This window comes from Salmo trutta, chromosome 37 (assembly GCF_901001165.1).
Source record: "Salmo trutta chromosome 37, fSalTru1.1, whole genome shotgun sequence".
NCBI lineage: Eukaryota > Metazoa > Chordata > Actinopteri > Salmoniformes > Salmonidae > Salmo > Salmo trutta.
This window is the reverse complement of record NC_042993.1, coordinates 10,874,870-10,892,887: the sequence shown is the minus strand read 5'-3', so window position 1 is coordinate 10,892,887 and position 18,018 is coordinate 10,874,870. Positions and strand designations below refer to the sequence as shown.

At 45.1% G+C, this 18,018-nt stretch overlaps 1 protein-coding gene across 4 annotated transcripts in view; it reads right to left on the bottom strand.

Moving 5' to 3' along the window:
- The window catches only part of LOC115176707 (rho guanine nucleotide exchange factor 1), a 46,171-nt gene that overhangs the window by 14,343 nt on the left and 13,810 nt on the right, over positions 1–18,018 (bottom strand). For 3 of the 4 annotated variants that reach the window (XM_029736904.1, XM_029736905.1, XM_029736907.1), the window contains exons 2-13: positions 10,692–10,778; positions 10,323–10,436; positions 9,557–9,655; positions 8,942–8,984; positions 8,714–8,819; positions 8,313–8,453; positions 5,768–5,797; positions 3,095–3,203; positions 2,714–2,804; positions 2,373–2,405; positions 858–1,067; positions 610–751 (exon numbers count right to left, since the gene is read on the bottom strand). In XM_029736904.1, the coding sequence (XP_029592764.1) occupies positions 610–751; positions 858–1,067; positions 2,373–2,405; positions 2,714–2,804; positions 3,095–3,203; positions 5,768–5,797; positions 8,313–8,453; positions 8,714–8,819; positions 8,942–8,984; positions 9,557–9,655; positions 10,323–10,436; positions 10,692–10,742 (1,169 nt within the window). In that variant the 5' untranslated portion in view covers positions 10,743–10,778. The remainder of the gene's footprint in view (positions 1–609; positions 752–857; positions 1,068–2,372; positions 2,406–2,713; positions 2,805–3,094; positions 3,204–5,767; positions 5,798–8,312; positions 8,454–8,713; positions 8,820–8,941; positions 8,985–9,556; positions 9,656–10,322; positions 10,437–10,691; positions 10,779–18,018) is intronic. The other variant, XM_029736906.1, reaches the window with a different exon arrangement.

Below are 18,018 nucleotides of genomic sequence, written 5' to 3'. Positions count from 1 at the left end.
CAATGAATGCCCAACTCAGACAGACGCACAACCCTTAGACAACATAACAACGTTATACCAGCTTTCCCCAGCTCTGGTACTTGAGTCTAGCCTGCAGACACACAGACAAGATGACACGCTACAGTACAATGTTAACTATTATACACTTAACTTGCTCTGAACAACTGAGCAGAGTCAGCATCGCACAAACAAGGAGACAGCAGTGGTGCTTTGGAAGAAGAGCAAACCAACATGAAAAATGGACACACACAGAGTGAAAGAAAGTGGAGAACAGGTAAACAAAACAAGAGATTTGTGGTAGAGGAGAAGGGAGGAGGGGTTGGGAGCTGGAGGGGAAGACCAGGTCCCTGTAGCCCCAGGAAGGGTCCATCTCCAAATGCTGGGTGGGTGTTAGTGATGTTCGCTACATGGAGCTGCTCTGGCAGGGCAGGGCTAAGGTGTGGTAGGTAGGCTAGGCAGCACAGTACACAGCAGGGACAGACGGAGACACTGAGGGAGTTTTACCACGCTCCCTCAGCCTTAGCATAGCCACTGACCCCCCCCCCCCCCCGTCTTTTTATCTCTGTCTTCCTCTATTTATCCCTTTCCCTTACTACCTCTCTCTCTCACCTGTCTTTGTCCAGGTTTTCCTCCAGGGGGGGTTCATTGGGTGAGGGGGGCTCCCATATAGCCAGCCCCCCTGCCATCCCCGCGGGGGACACCTCGCCCCCCTCCGCTACCAACTGGGGGTCCGAACGACTGCTGAACAGACCTGGGAAAGGAGGGAAGAAAGCACACATCAGATTCACCGCACTGAACACACCTTAAGTTAGGTTGGGTGCTGCTATGCTACCATGTATCCGTCCAATCAGCTTTACCTGTCTCGCTGTGGGAGAAGTCTGGGCTGGAGGTCACACTGATGTGAACCCCTGAGCCCTCACTGACCTCCAAACCCTGATGGGGGGAGGATCCTGTGGAAACAGACTTCCTGTTTATTGCTGGAGGGGCGGCATCAGGGGCAGAGGAACCTCGAGAGGGGAAGGGGCCGCTGGAAACTTTACGCTCATGATTCACCTTCTCTTTATCCACTGAGAGAGAGAGAGAGAGAGAGAGAGAGAGAGAGGAGAGAGAGAGAGAGAGAGAGAGAGAGAGAGAGAGAGAGAGAGAGAGGAGAGAGAGAGAGAGAGAGCGAGAGAGAGAGGTAGAGAAATAGATGGTAAACGGGATGACATTGAGAAAAAAAGAGTCAAAACAGTCAGTCATTTCCATGAGAGCCCATGAGAGAGAGAGACAGATGGAGACAGACAGGATGAGTATAGGGCAATCAGCCGATCTGTGGTGAGAGAGGAGGGTTAATCATTCTCAGGGTGGGGACAGTTTAGTGCCTATGTTCACAACCCTACGACAGACTGACCGTGTGTGTGTGTGTGTGTGTGTGTGTGTGTGTGTGTGTGTGTGTGTGTGTGTGTGAGAGAGAGTTAGCTGGGTGAGATGGAGATCCATGTCGTGATAAATTGACCAATTGTTTCGATAATGATAAATCAGCAATAAATCATGTTTGGGGGAGGTGCTAGAGCTGGGCGAGATGGACAAAAAGTGATAATGTGATGATAGTAACTATTTTGCTCGATAACAATAAATAGCCTACAACAATAAAACTAAATGTTTTAAAGGGACAGTTAGGCTACTTTACATTAGCGGGAGGGCTTTAGACTATTGATTTCCAGTGCCAAGCAAGTCAACTGAGATGGCAGTGGGAGCTCAAAACACTTAGCTGGTGATTTTGTTGCTATATAGACATGTAGGCTAATTGATTCATCTATCAGTAAATGTAGGCTAATTGATTCATCTATCAGTAAATGTAGGCTAATTGATTCATCTATCAGTAAATGTAGGCTAACATCCTACAACAACCAACCTTCCAGCGCTAGGCCTAGGCTACTTGATGTACAACAAGAGCTCACGGTTTTACCAATTTGACGTCCGATTCTGATGGTTATCTGCGTTTCTCCAAACATCAAATTTCAGTTGCACAAACGTCACATTTCTGCAGGAATCAACATAACGCATAGGCTATTACCGTTGACCAAATAACGGTTTCAGAACAATCTACAGGAACATTGTATAGAAAAATCACGTTTTTTCGCCCAAGCTCTAGCGTATGTGTATGTGGTCAGTCCATCTATCAAAACACCAGTGATTACAGATCATATAATCTACACCTAGACGCAAAACAGCAAGTCAACAAATCAAAAACTTGGCATTCCCCTCGGATCCCCTTCCGGGTTTGATTTGGTACATGCAAACATGCATTGGGGTTGATTAGTAAGGACTAAACCATTCTAGAGATAAAGGGGTGGGGAAGAGGAGATGAAAGAGCCAGACGGTGGTACCTTCAGCCTCCACTTTAGGAAGTTTGACCTCAGCTGAAAGAAGAACACAGGGCAAGACAACGGGTTCTTTTTAATTCTACAAAGACTTTGGCTTATACAGGCACTACGGTCATTCTGGTAGACCCACTTTTAGATAGCGATCGATAATCAAACACCTGACATAGCTTATACTATATGTCATCCATTCTGTTTCTCTGTACCGTCAGTATGCAGTATGTATTTAGTAGTGCATACAGTATGTATTTATTGTTTTTTAACTACGTAAGAAAGACAAACTAATTTCCCCTTGGGTATTGATAAAGTACAATCTCATCTCATATTATGACACTGCTGGTACGTACTGCTGCCAGCAATCCAGCCACCGGCGGCGCTGAGGATGTTGGGAAAACCCCCCTTCGGTTTAGATTTAGTGGACTCCTCACTCTTCTTATTCTGAGAGGGAGGAAGGGAGACAAAGAGAGAGCACATTATGACAAGAACAGTCTAATAATACTGCATAAGTTGGTGTGTGGTATGGACCGTGGAGTCCAGCTAGCTAGCTAGCTGCCAGACACACACACACACACACACACACACACAGACAGACAGACAGACAGACAGACAGACAGACAGACAGACAGACAGACAGACAGACAGACAGACAGACAGACAGACAGACAGACAGACAGACAGACAGACAGACAGACAGACAGACAGACAGACAGACAGACAGACAGACAGACCTTTCCAAGGGGTCTCCTGAAGAACCCTCTGGACTTCTTACTGTCAGCTACTCTGGACTTCACTCCTAGGTGCTTCATGTAGAAGGCCACTGCTGCAAAGATCGACGAACTGGAGGATGAGAGAGAGGGAGGGAGAGCGAGATCTCTGTAAAGTTCATGGTGATGAAATTACATACTGTATAACTGCATATATATTGACAATGCAACAGAAACAGTAATGATACACTATTATAGAGGATGCTAAAGCATGAGCTGTAAATAAAAAGAATAGACGTGTAAGAGAGGGAGAAAAGGGGTGGGGTTGAGATGAGAAAAGGGGTGGGGTTGAGATGAGAAAAGGGGTGGGGTTGAGATGAGATGAGAAAAGGGGTGGGATAGAGATGAGATGAGAAAAGGGGTGGGGTTGAGATGAGAAAAGGGGTGGGGTTGAGATGAGATGAGAAAAGGGGTGGGGTTGAGATGAGAAAAGGGGTGGGGTTGAGATGAGAAAAGGGGTGGGGTTGAGATGAGAAAAGGGGTGGGATTGAGATGAGAAGAGAAAAGGGGTGGGATTGAGAAGAGAAGAGAAAAGGGGTGGGGTTGAGATGAGAAAAGGGGTGGGGTTGAGATGAGAAAAGGGGTGGGGTTGAGATGAGAAAAGGGGTGGGGTGGGGTTGAGATGAGAAAAGGGGTGGGGTTGAGATGAGAAAAGGGGTGGGGTTGAGATGAGAAAAAGGGTGGGATTGAGATGAGAAGAGAAAAGGGGTGGGATTGAGATGAGAAAAGGGGTGGGGTTGAGATGAGAAGAGAAAAGGGGTGGGATTGAGATGAGAAAAGGGGTGGGATTGAGATGAGAAGAGAAAAGGGGTGGGATTGAGATGAGAAGAGAAAAGGGGTGGGGTTGAGATGAGAAAAGGGGTGGGGTTGAGATGAGAAAAGGGGTGGGGTTGAGATGAGAAAAGGGGTGGGGTTGAGATGAGAAAAGGGTGGGATTGAGATGAGAAGAGAAAAGGGGTGGGATTGAGATGAGAAGAGAAAAGGGGTGGGATTGAGATGAGAAGAGAAAAGGGGTGGGGTTGAGATGAGAAAAGGGGTGGGGTTGAGATGAGAAAAGGGGTGGGGTTGAGATGAGAAAAGGGGTGGGGTTGAGATGAGAAAAGGGGTGGGGTTGAGATGAGAAAGGCTGGGGTGATGCTGGGGTGATGCTGGGTGAAGTTTACCAGAGAGGAAAGGAGGAGTAGAGAGAGGAGCTTGAGAGGGAAAATGCAAGAGCTTTTCAAACTGAGGCCATAAGACCATAAACCAAGTCAGTCTACATCAGCTACAGAATGTCATTTACGGCAAAGTAATGCAACTATAGTACTGAAGTCTGCGCAACGTACAACTACAGTACTGAAGTCTGGGCAACGTTCACCTACAGTACTGAAGTCTGCACAACGTTCACCTACAGTACTGAAGTCTGCACAACGTTCACCTACAGTACTGAAGTCTGCACAACGTTCACCTACAGTACTGAAGTCTGCACAACGTACAACTACAGTACTGAAGTCTGCACAACGCACAACTACAGTACTGAAGTCTGCGCAACGTTCACCTACAGTACTGAAGTCTGCACAACGTTCACCTACAGTACTGAAGTCTGCACAACGTTCACCTACAGTACTGAAGTCTGCACAACGTTCACCTACAGTACTGAAGTCTGCACAACGTTCAACTACAGGACTGAAGTCTGCACAACGTTCACCTACAGTACTGAAGTCTGCACAACGTTCACCTACAGGACTGAAGTCTGCACAACGTACAACTACAGTACTGAAGTCTGCACAACGTTCACCTACAGTACTGAAGTCTGCACAACGTACAACTACAGTACTGAAGTCTGCACAACGTTCACCTACAGTACTGAAGTCTACACAACGTACAACTACAGTACTGAAGTCTGCACAACGTACAACTACAGTACTGAAGTCTGCGCAACGTTCACCTACAGTACTGAAACCTGCACAACGTACAACTACAGTACTGAAGTCTGCACAACATACAACTACAGTACTGAGATCTGCACAACGTTCACCTACAGTACTGAAGTCTGCACAACGTACACCTACAGTACTGAAGTCTGCACAACATACAACTACAGTACTGAAGTCTACACAACGTTCACCTACAGTACTGAAGTCTGCACAACGTTCACCTACAGTACTGAAGTCTGCACAACGTTCACCTACAGTACTGAAGTCTGCACAACGTTCACCTACAGTACTGAAGTCTGCACAACGTTCACCTACAGTACTGAAGTCTGCACAACGTTCACCTACAGTACTGAAGTCTGCACAACGTTCACCTACAGTACTGAAGTCTGCACAACGTTCACCTACAGTACTGAAGTCTGCGCAACGTTCACCTACAGTACTGAAGTCTGCACAACGTTCACCTACAGTACTGAAGTCTGCACAACGTTCACCTACAGTACTGAAGCCTGCACAACATTCAACTACAGTACTGAAGCCTGCAAAACATTCAACTATAGAGCAAAACAAACTCATTGAGGAGGAAGGTCAAATAAATATAAGGCATGTATGTATGGACTTTAAAACATCAATGAATCTAAGCAGGGAGCTGGACAAAACATGTCTAGCATGCATTGACGGAAGTGGTTCAGACACACACAGCACCGTGAAACACAGAACTCACCATTTCTCCTCGTCTGCGACGATGGAGGGACTGAAAGAGAGGAGATGAATAGATATTAAAGAGATAGAGAGAGAAAGATATGTGCCGACATTGCCAAGTCTGTAGACTTACCGGCGGAGTCGATTAAGTGGCATTTTCCCTCGCTCTTTCTCGACCGATTCTTAACTCTGTTTTGGGACGGTGGAATCTGAAGCGACTAAGCTTCTCCTGATCCAACTCAAATCTGACTGCAGTGATATTGTGTTCAGAGCAGAGGCTACTGAACATACTCTGATCTTTCCAACAAAAAAAGGGAAAAAATAAAACAAATGAGAGATGCATTAATAGCTGCACCCAAAACAATGCACAAGAAACTATTGACAATTGTTTTAAACTAAACACAAAAATCGCATAAATCTAATCTGTACAAATCTATTCAATCTGCTTTTCTGCACAAGGCAAGGTACTAGCTGTCTAACTATCTGCAAAAGATAAGTGTGAAGTCAAAGCACAGCTGCTCTCTGGGAGTTGTCTGCAGGGGGGGCGGGAAAATCTAACAATGCTTCAGGACAGCGGAAATGACTATTTAACTGTGTTTTAGTCTGATGCAACAAGCAGGCAAGAATATGGAAATTAGATCCTACTGTTTTTCTTTTCTATTAACATAAAGAGAGGGGAGGGGTTTCCTCGGGATTCCCCAAGTCAATCAGGACGCCAAGCCCATCCCTCCATTCCACTGACTGACCAATGGGAAACAGAGGAGGTGAGATCACCATATTGTGGCGGAGAGAGGGGGGAGAGACGGGGAGCAGCTGAACGAGGGGGAGTGTGGGATTGTGGAGGAGAGCAGAGGATGGTGTAAGTGAATCTAAATGGGCAGAAAAAATGAATAACTCTTTTGTAGTTAGGAGATAGAGAGTTGACAGTCAGTAACAGAGAGAGTTGATTGTGAGTCAGTAACAGAGAGAGTTGATTGTGAGTCAGTAACAGAGAGAGTTGATTGTGAGTCAGTAACAGAGAGAGTTGATTGTGAGTCAGTAACAGAGAGAGTTGATTGTGAGTCAGTAACAGAGAGAGTTGATTGAGAGTCAGTAACAGAGAGAGTTGATTGAGAGTCAGTAACAGAGAGAGTTGATTGAGAGTCAGTAACAGAGAGAGTTGATTGAGAGTCAGTAACAGAGAGAGTTGATTGAGAGTCAGTAACAGAGAGAGTTGATTGAGAGTCAGTAACAGAGAGAGTTGATTGTGAGTCAGTAACAGAGAGAGTTGATTGTGAGTCAGTAACAGAGAGAGTTGATTGTGAGTCAGTAACAGAGAGAGTTGATTGTGAGTCAGTAACAGAGAGAGTTGATTGTGAGTCAGTAACAGAGAGAGTTGATTGTGAGTCAGTAACAGAGAGAGTTGATTGTGAGTCAGTAACAGAGAGAGTTGATTGTGAGTCAGTAACAGAGAGAGTTGATTGTGAGTCAGTAACAGAGAGAGTTGATTGAGAGTCAGTAACAGAGAGAGTTGATTGAGAGTCAGTAACAGAGAGAGTTGATTGAGAGTCAGTAACAGAGGAGAGTTGATTGAGAGTCAGTAACAGAGAGAGTTGATTGAGAGTCAGTAACAGAGAGAGTTGATTGTGAGTCAGTAACAGAGAGAGTTGATTGTGAGTCAGTAACAGAGAGAGTTGATTGAGAGTCAGTAACAGAGAGAGTTGATTGTGAGTCAGTAACAGAGACAGTTGATTGTGAGTCAGTAAGTTTATGATGTGTTTGGCACTGCCTGCTGACAAGCTTTTCATACTTCCTCCACTGACAATACAGTAGTAACCAGAGGAAAGGGACTTATGCATTGGGCATATCCCTTTTCCTTTTGTTGGTCTCTCTCTTACAGTCAGTCTTTCATCCTCTCTCTTCACTGCAGGTTAAAGAGCTTGTCTCCAGCTCTCCTCCTCACTTGTTCCAGTGTTAATTCATTGTGTCTGGCCACTGGGTCAGAGATAGATGAACTTCCCCCTACACTCTCTCTGTGTCCGGCGGCCGGACTGCATCAATAACACTGCACTGCCCCTACTCTCCCTCCCTCCCCCTCTTCATCCTCCCCCTCCCTCCGGTTGGCCGCATGCCAGGGGAGAGCCTCCCTGCCAACGTGGCACTGCTGACTATCCTTCTCCCTCCGCTTCCTCTCCTCCTCCTCCCTTTCACCCCCTCTGTTCCAATCACTGTTGTCCCTCTTTCTTTTCTCCCCAAATCACTCTCTCTCCTCCATGTCTTTAATCATCCATCTATCCCCCTAGTGGTCCCTGTGTGTTGAACTGGTTGTGTCAATGTGTGTATTTCGGCACCATATTCTAGAAATGTCCGCTGAGGGACTGGAACTGTGATGTCTAGAGGGCCGTGATGTCATCATGATACTACACAGCATTTAATTTAATTCATATGAAACTTGCCCCCAAACGAAGCCATGGGAGGTTTATCTTGGCTAATTAGACTGTACCTTTATCTATGAAGCTACATAAAAGCTACACGCCATGTAGTACTGCATTATGACAGTCAATAATCCACCCCAGCCGTCTACTCACTGGATCTCAGACATTTTGTCCAGCAGGGTCTCTGCCACGGCCTTCTCCTTCATCTCCATGGGGATACGATCGGTGGGGTAGTGAGACTCCACCTCCAGCAGCTCTGCCGCGTTAGGGGTCATACCCATCATCCTCTTCTGCCTGAAGGGGGCACAGCAGGAAGTATCCCTTTAAGTATGTACATCTCACACTGTATAACTGTGATCAGTCTGACATTATCGCTGAGGGCTAGTTGGTACACACGTGTGTATGGGGAGCAACAAGAGAGTTTGTGTTTAGGGCAGATACTATTTTAACCCAATGTTATCACTGGTGAGTCAATAGGTGCTGTTTCACTGGTTCCATAGATATGGCTGATTTTGACCAGGTCACTGCTGGTTCTATGGATGTGGGTGTGTCACCTAAAGTCTTCCAGCTGTCGCAGCACCTCTGGGGCCTGAGCCAACTGGACATCCTGGACAAACTTCCTCTGCTGCTCCTCACTGAGCAGGTCTGGTCTGGTACGGTCTGAGACAGAGAGATTACATACACACCATTATCCAGATAATGCTGAGTAGACCAGTGGTGGAATAGCAGTGTGACGGCTACATTATCTACAATGACAAGAGAACGATCGTAGGAGGGCTTACCCAACTCAAACGATACATTGTGAGGGATTTGCACTCTGAGAATCTGTGTGGGTTGAAGAGAAGGAGGGAGAGAACATTTAATTTGACATAATGATAATATGCATCACACTGACTTCTACAACAACATTTGTATAGAAATCTCAAACAATGCAGTACACCACAGTCACCACCAGATGTCACTTGAATACCATTTTATTTATGCAGGCAAGAGGAAAATTAGAAAACAGAAGTCATTTCTACTCCATGAGTCTCTCTCTACCTCTGAATGTTCCAATTAACTTTCACTAAACGTATCCTTTTAGAATAGAGAGGGAGTGTAAAACAGAAAAAGAGCAATAGAAATAGCCATTTTTCCCAAAGGTCATTCCCACGACCCAAACAGAAAGTAGTTTGTCAGCGTGAGAAAGTGTGAAACACTGAGTAGAGGGAGAGGGGAAGGCACACAGGGCGAGAGGAAGAGGGGTATAGAGGGTACAGCCGGACAAACGGCCAGTAGCAAGAAACCAGAGGAAGTACGGTACAGAATAGGTACTAAGTACGGAACAGAACAGTGAGGTGCCATCTGGCTCTGGGCTCTACAGTCGCTTCTTAGCTCCCTGTGTTTCTTGCACTTACAGCGCCCTTGTCCAGGAAGCTGTTGTAGAACTCCACAAACTGCTTCTTGGTCTCTTTGGTACTGAGGTTCTTGAAGAGGTCAGCATGGAGGTAACACAACTGAGTGGGGGAGGAAGGGAGAAAGAGAGAGCGAGAAAGAGAAATTAGGAAGGGAGCTAGAAGATGCGAGTACCACACACAAACCATTTTCTATAACACTATTAGGAGGTCATTTACGCAGCCGTATGCAGACTTTCTACAGCATATTGTGACACCATGGAGGACAGATAAGTGATCGGTATGGTCGGCGGAGGACAGTCTGGTGTATATTAAAAGGTGCATCGCTAGCTACAGGGACAGGCAGGGGAGAGGGAGGCTGTCTGGGCTGTGGAGGGGTAACAGTACCTGGGTGGATCACGGTGTCTGCATGCAGAATAAAAGGGAGAGACAGGCATGCTTAATATCACTGGAGATACACAGAAACACAGCTACACATGGAGCAGACAGACACTCATCACACACTAACATGGACATAATCACCCACACACACACACCAGACAATACACCACCATACACACACACACTTACATTTACATTTTAGTCATTTAGCAGACGCTCTTATCCAGAGCGACTTACAGTAGTGAATGCATACATTTCATGCATTTTTTTGTTTTACTGGCCCCCCGTGGGAATCGAACCCACAACCCTGGTGTTGCAAACACCATGCTCTACCAACTGAGCCACAGGGAAGGTCACACACAGGGAAGGCCACACACACACTTCTCACCAGGGAGGAGCAGTCGAACTGCAGGATGACGTGCTGAAGGAAGACCAGCAGGTGGGTTGGCCGACTCTTCACTAGCTCTATACTGGTGAAGTGACTGCTGTGGTCATCCACCGTCTGGGATGGACAGAGAGAGAGGGGGGGAGATTAGAAACAGTAGATATATTGAGGGAGAGGTGAGGAATGGAGGAGGGAAGAAGGAGACAGTACAGAGTGAAGGACAGATTAGATAGAGGACATTGGTGGACAGGGAATGAGGAGAAGGGTAGAGAATGGAGTATGTGAGAGGGACAGAGAGAAAGGTCAGAACAGATATGATCATTCATCAGTCTATTGTTCGCTACAGTTCATTGTCATCAGGGAGTTACTCACGGGGTCTAGATCATTCTCAAAGTCCTCATCCTCGGCCCCGATGATGCTCATGGCTGGGTTAGACCACTGAGCCCCAAACGCTCCCCCCTACAGACAGAGACACAGTTAGACCACTGAGCCCCAAACGCTCCCCACTACAGACAGAGACACAGTTAGACCACTGAGCCCCAAACGCTCCCCCCTACAGACAGAGACACAGTTAGACCACTGAGCCCCAAACGCTCCCCACTACAGACAGACACAGTTAGACCACTGAGCCCCAAACGCTCCCCCCTACAGACAGAGACACAGTTAGACCACTGAGCCCCAAACGCTCTCCCCTACAGACAGACACAGTTACAGTGAGGGAAAAAAGTATTTGATCCCCTGCTGATTTTGTACGTTTGCCCACTGACAAAGAAATGATCAGTCTATAATTTTAATGGTAGGTTTATATGAACAGTGAGAGACAGAATAACAACAAAAAAATCCAGAAAAACGCATATCAAAAATTAATTTGCATTTTAATGAGGGAAATAAGTATTTGACCCCCTCTCAATCAGAAAGATTTCTGGCTCCCAGGTGTCTTTTATACAGGTAACGAGCTGAGATTAGGAGCACACTCTTAAAGGGAGTGCTCCTAATCTCAGTTTGTTACCTGTATAAAAGACACATGTCCACAGAAGCAATCAATCAATCAGATTCCAAACTCTCCACCATGGCCAAGACCAAAGAGCTCTCCAAGAATGTCAGGGACAAGATTGTAGACCTACACAAGGCTGGAATGGGCTACAAGACCATCGCCAAGCAGCTTGGGGAGAAGGTGACAACAGTTGGTGCGATTATTCGCAAATGGAAGAAACACAAAAGAACTGTCAATATCCCTCGGCCTGGGGCTCCATACAAGATCTCACCTCGTGGAGTTACAATGATCATGAGAACGATGAGGAATCAGCCCAGAACTACACGGGAGGATCTTGTCAATGATCTCAAGGCAGCTGGGACCATAGTACCAAGAAAACAACTGGTAACACACTACGCCGTGAAGGACTGAAATCCTGCAGCGCCCGCAAGGTCCCTCTGCTCAAGAAAGCACATATACATGCCCGTCTGAAGTTTGCCAATGAACATCTGAATGATTCAGAGGACATCTGGGTGAAAGTGTTTGTCAGATGAGACCAAAATGGAGCTCTTTGGCATCAACTCAACTCGCCGTGTTTGGAGAAGGAGGAATGCTGCCTATGACCCCAAAAACACCATCCCCACCGTCAAACATGGAGGTGGAAACATTATGCTTTGGGGGTGTTTTTCTGCTAAGGGGACAGGACAACTTCACCGCATCAAAAGGGACGATGGACGGGGCCAGGTACCGTCAAATCTTGGGTGAGAACCTCCTTCCCTCAGCCAGGGCATTGAAAATGGGTCGTGGATGGGTATTCAAGCATGACAATGACCCAAAACACACGGCCAAGGCAACAAAGGAGTGGCTCAAGAAGAAGCACATTAAGGTCCTGGAGTGGCCTAGCCAGTCTCCAGACCTTAATCCCATAGAAAATCTGTGGAGGGAGCTGAAGGTTCGAGTTGCCAAACGTCAGCCTCGAAACCTTAATGACTTGGAGAAGATCTGCAAAGAGGAGTGGGACAAAATCCCTCCTGAGATGTGTGCAAACCTGGTGGCCAACTACAAGAAACATCTGACCTCTGTGATTGCCAACAAAGGTTTTGCCACCAAGTACTAAGTCATGTTTTGCAGAGGGGTCAAATACTTATTTCCCTCATTACAATGCAAATCAATTGATAACATTTTTGACATGCGTTTTTCTGGATTTTTTTGTTGTTATTCTGTCTCTCACTGTTCAAATAAACCTATCATTAAAATTATAGACTGATCATTTCTTTGTCATTGGGCAAACGTACAAAATCAGCAGGGGATCAAATACTTTTTGACGCTCCCCCCTACAGACAGAGACACAGTTAGACCACTGAGCCCAAAACGCTCCCCCCTACAGACAGAGACACAGTTAGACCACTGAGCCCCAAACGCTCCCCCCTACAGACAGAGACACAGTTAGACCACTGAGCCCCAAACGCTCCCCCCTACAGACAGAGACACAGTTAGACCACTGAGCCCCAAACGCTCCCCACTACAGACAGAGTAGATCTGGGACAATAAACAGAAAATTATCGACACCGACCATACCGATCACTTATTGCCGGCATTTTGCTGATATCCGTCATTACAATAAGTAGCCTATACTAGAGAAATGTGAAGTTTGAAATGAAATCAGTTTGCTAATGTGGGTGATAATGGGACAATGTTTAAACTGTGCTGCACATTAATGTTATAAACTTATAGTTATATTTACTATTATCGCACCAATTCAGGCAACTAATTGCGATGTGGAGTTTTGGCACCATGAGGAGACAGAAAAGAGAGAGAGGACATTACATCATCTGACACCACCACAACCTGCTGAGTGACACTACGAAAGTCAACCCACACCGACCTCGGCCTCACCCACCACACACACTTACATTCAAGAAGGATATATATATATATAATATAATATATATGCTAACCCATGGGTAGGCAACCCTGGTCCTGGAGTGCCGCAGGCACTTCATGGTTTTGGTTTAACTGACCTGGTCGACCAAGTGTGTTGATTTTAGGCAATCACTGAACTGATCAATTAGGTCAGTTGGTCAGGTGTGGTGCCTAGTTGGGACAAAATCCTGCAGCACCTGCGGCACTCCAGGAACAGGGTTGCCGACCCCTGGCCTAGCCTATAGGACCCCATAATCATACTACTAAAGCCTTGTTCACACTGCAGGCCTTAATGCTCAAATCCGTTTTAGAATACTGACTGTCCAAACAGAAAATTACAAGTAGAGGTCGACCGATTAATCGGAATGGCCGATTAATTAGGGCCGATTTCAAGTTTTCATAACAATCGGAAATCGGTATTTTTGGACGCCATATTTTTTTTTAAACCTTTATTTAACTAGGCAAGTTAGTTAAGAACAGATTCTTATTTTCAATGACGACCTAGGAACGGTGGGTTAACTGCCTTGTTCAGGGGCAGAACGACAGATTTTTACCTTGTCAGCTCGGGGATTCAATCATGCAACCTTACGGTTAACTAGTCCAACGCTCTAACCACCTGCTTTACGTTGCACTCCACGAGGAGCCTGCCTGTTACGCGAATGCAGTAAGAAGCCAAGGTAAGTTGCTAGCTAGCATTAAACTTATCTTATAAAAATCAATCAATCATAATCACTAGTTAACTACACATGGTTGATGATATTACTAGTTTATCTAGCCTGTCCTGCGTTGCATATAATCGCTTAGGTACATGTTGCTCCAACCATAAACATCAATGCCTTTCTTAAAATCAATACACAGAAGTATATATTTTTAAACCTGCATATTTAGCTAAAAGAAATCCAGGTTAGCAGGCAATATTAACCAGGTGAAATTGTGTCATTTTGCGTTCATTGCACACAGAGTCAGGGTATATGCAACAGTTTGGGCCGCCTGGCTCGTTGCGAACTAACTTGCCAGAATTTTACGTAATTATGACATAACATTGAAGGTTGTGCAATGTAACAGGAATATTTAGACATAGGGATGCCACCCGTTAGATAAAATACAGAACGGTTCCGTATTTCACTGACAAGAAAAACGTTTTGTTTTCGAGATGATAGTTTCCGGATTCGACCATATTAATGACTTAAGGCTCGTATTTCTGTGTGTTATTATGTTATAATTAAGTCTATGATTTGATAAAGCAGTCTGACTGAGCGATGGTAGGCAGCAGCAGGCTCATAAGCATTCATTCAAACAGCACTTTCGTGCGTTTGCCAGCAGCCCTTCGCAATGCATTGCGCTGTGAATGATTTCAAGCCTATCAACTCCCAAGATTAGGCTGGTGTAACCGATGTGAAATGGCTAGCTAGTTAGCCGGGTGCGTGCTAATAGCGTTTCAAACGTCACTCGCTCTGAGACTTGGAGTAGTTTTCCCCCTTGCTCTACATGGGTAACGCTGCTTCGAGGGTGGCTGTTGTCGATGTGTTCCTGGTTCGAGCCCAGGTAGGAGCGAGGAGAGGGACGGAAGCTATACTGTTACACTGGCAATACTAAAGTGCCTATAAGAACATCCAATAGTCAAAGGTATATGAAATACAAATGGTATAGAGAGAAATAGTCCTATAATTCCTATAATAACTACAACCTAAAACTTCTTACCTGGGAATATAGAAGACTCATGTTAAAAGGAACCACCAGCTTTCATATGTTCCCATGTTCTGAGCAAGGAACTTAAACGTTAGTTCTTTTACATGGCACATATTGCACTTTTACTTTCTTCTCCAACACTTTGTTTTTGCATTATTTAAACCAAATTGAACATGTTTCATTATTTATTTGAGGCTAAATTGATTTTATTGATGTATTATATTAAGTTAAAATAAGTGTTCATTCAGTATTGTTGTAATTGTCATTATTACAAATAAATACATGTAAAAATAAATAATAATAATTTAAAAATAATAATTAAAAAAAATTAAAAAAAAAAAAAAAATCGGCCGATTAATCGGTAGCTGGATTTTTTGGGTCCTCCAATAATCGGTATCGGCGTTGAAAAATCATAATCGGTCGACCTCTAGTTATAAGTGACCAAATCAGATGTGTGTTCAGACAGCAGTCATTAGCTGACACGGCCAAGCTAGTTGTCATAGTAACCACTGGTGTGTGGCAGTGGTGCAGCAAAGATTTTTATAACTAAACCAAGATAGACCACAGCCTGTCGTTTCAAATGGAAACAAATGAGTCAGGGTGGGCAGAACAAGCAAGGAGGTGGGCAGGGCAGAGCCAAGCACAAGCTCGCGAGATCCTATTGGCTCGTTCAAGCATACATTTGCACATTTCCATTATGGAATGCCTACTCTGAAGTGTGCAATAACTCAATTCACCTTTTCACTTGTTCTAAGCAATGCAATTTTTTAAAACTTTAGCAAAGGGTAAAGTCTAGACAACTTTGTCCACAAGAGATTATAGTTTTGGGAACAGGAAACTGTATTGAGATTAAAGGTTTAATCAATGAGGAAATTTGCAGAATGTCGGCCAAAATCCATCTCGTTCCACCTTCTCCCACTGCCGGCCACTGGGCTTCCTCTCACCGCCATATTTGGTAGTGAGTGGGAACGCCAAGTGGATGCTTCACATTTCTACATCAGGTGAAATATCTTCCTCATTGTTCTATCTGTGGGTGTACTCTGATTGGTGGTGGTGCTCGTGTTTCCTATCACTCAGAAGTTATGTATCAAGTTAAAGTGACAATGCCTGCCATGGACGTTTCCCAGTTGCTTTGAATGTTCCAAAATCATAGTGTAAGAACACTTAAAGCCTCAAAAGATAAGACGGTCCAGCTTTCAAAAGGAGTCATTTTTGGCTAGCCACAGCAGTCAACTAACTAGCTAGGTAGCTGTTAGCTTTCTAGCACATTCACTAATTTGCTTGTCAAACTGTCAAGATATGTCAATTAACTTGAGGGCAAATAAATCAGATTTGACTGTTCAGACAAGTCGCATAGCACCTACGAAGGTGGTTTGAAATGTGGCTTGAAACATCTGATTCCATCTGCCTTTTGAAATTGCAAGAAAAAGAACAGATTCGAATTAGATGTGACTGAAATCCACATTTTTGGCATAAGGAGTTGGGGGAGGGGTTAATTTCACTGCACCTATCCTGTGTATGTGACAATTAAACATAATTTTATTTAGGGAGGGGGTAAACTCTGGTTAGGGAGGGGGTTCCTTTTGGCTCAGTTGGTAGAGCATGGTGTTTGCAACGCCAGGGTTGTGGGTTTGATTCCCACGGGGGACCAGTACGGAGAAAAAAAATGTATGAAATGTATGCATTCACTACTGTAAGTCGCTCTGGAGGGGGGTAAACTCTGGTTAGGGCCTTTGCTTGCTTATCACGACAGGTCATTACTGACGCAATTGACTGCAAGAAAATAAAAGGGGCCAATTTAAATTCTCCAATCAATGTTTGGAGAATGGCTAAATATCTAGCGCCATTAAAATCCTGGAGTGTTTGACTAATTAAGTAGAATCAAGGTGCTTTCTGCAAATCACAAATTCCTCTTCCTCCAGGCTCCTCTGAAACATTTAGATTTGGGATAGTAGCTTGGAGGGAGTTAGAAAGGGGGATAAATATATAAACAGTTGAACATGCCTTGCCAAAACCCAGTTTACAGCTGAGCATTCAACAAAGTTTAACTAAGCCTGAGCCAATAATGCCCTGAGGGAGATGTGAGTTCTCACGGGGATACAACAGTCAGTGACGGCTAGGCCTGTCCAGAAACAACCCCCAAACCTTGAACTCAACCCCTAGACCCTAGGTTACACCTTCAGTATTTGCAGATCTGTAGACTGTAGGAACGGAATACGCTACACCAGCAATAACTTATGCAATAACTTCTTTAGACGCCTATGTGTGAATGAGGATGTGAGCGGGTGGGTGTGGGCCTGTGAAAGTGTAAAACACATTTTGTAGAAAGAGTAGCGTAGAAAGAGTTCAGCGTATCTAGATGACTGAGGCGCGATAGCAGCAAATGTGTTGGGTTTGAGAGTGAGGTTAGGTAAGTGACAGAGCCTAAAATAGCACATTGTCTTGTAAGGAGAAGTGGTGTTGCTGGTATGAGTTCAGAGGCTATAGAGGTCAAGGAGAGATGGAAAAATAGAGTTGGAGGAGTAGAGAACATGTGGTCAGTCACGGTCATGTGTAGCGGTAAGTAAACCAGGGAACTGAGTGGAATGCACAAACGTGCACAAACACATGCACAAAGTAGGGTGAAATAATCCCACACACCAGTTGGTAAACCTTCCCCTCAGCACCACACATACCGACCACTGTTGTTAGTAGCCTGAATCAACCAATGCCTGGGCTGCAATTACAGTAATCTTGTTCACCACACACTTCTGTCCAATTAGCCTGGGGACGAGGTGACATGTAAAGTAACACCGCTGCAGCAGCCCATAATTTACCCGACCGTACAGTTACATCACCATGGCTACCAAAGAGGCTGAACATACTGCTGCCTGGTGGAACTATGACATGCTGTCACATGAAGTAGTATCCCCCACTGCAGACAGTGTTGGGATACTATAGCTTCAATCTGAGAGGGTCCCTTCTACTCTCCTCTCCTGAGATACTGAACATTCCACAGCATGGCACCAGACTACACCAGTCTCTGCCCCTTCTCATCTCCTTGACTTCTCATCCACCTTCCCTTCTCATCCCGATACATGAAAAGGGCTGGATGGGGCTGTTCTGACAGCGAGG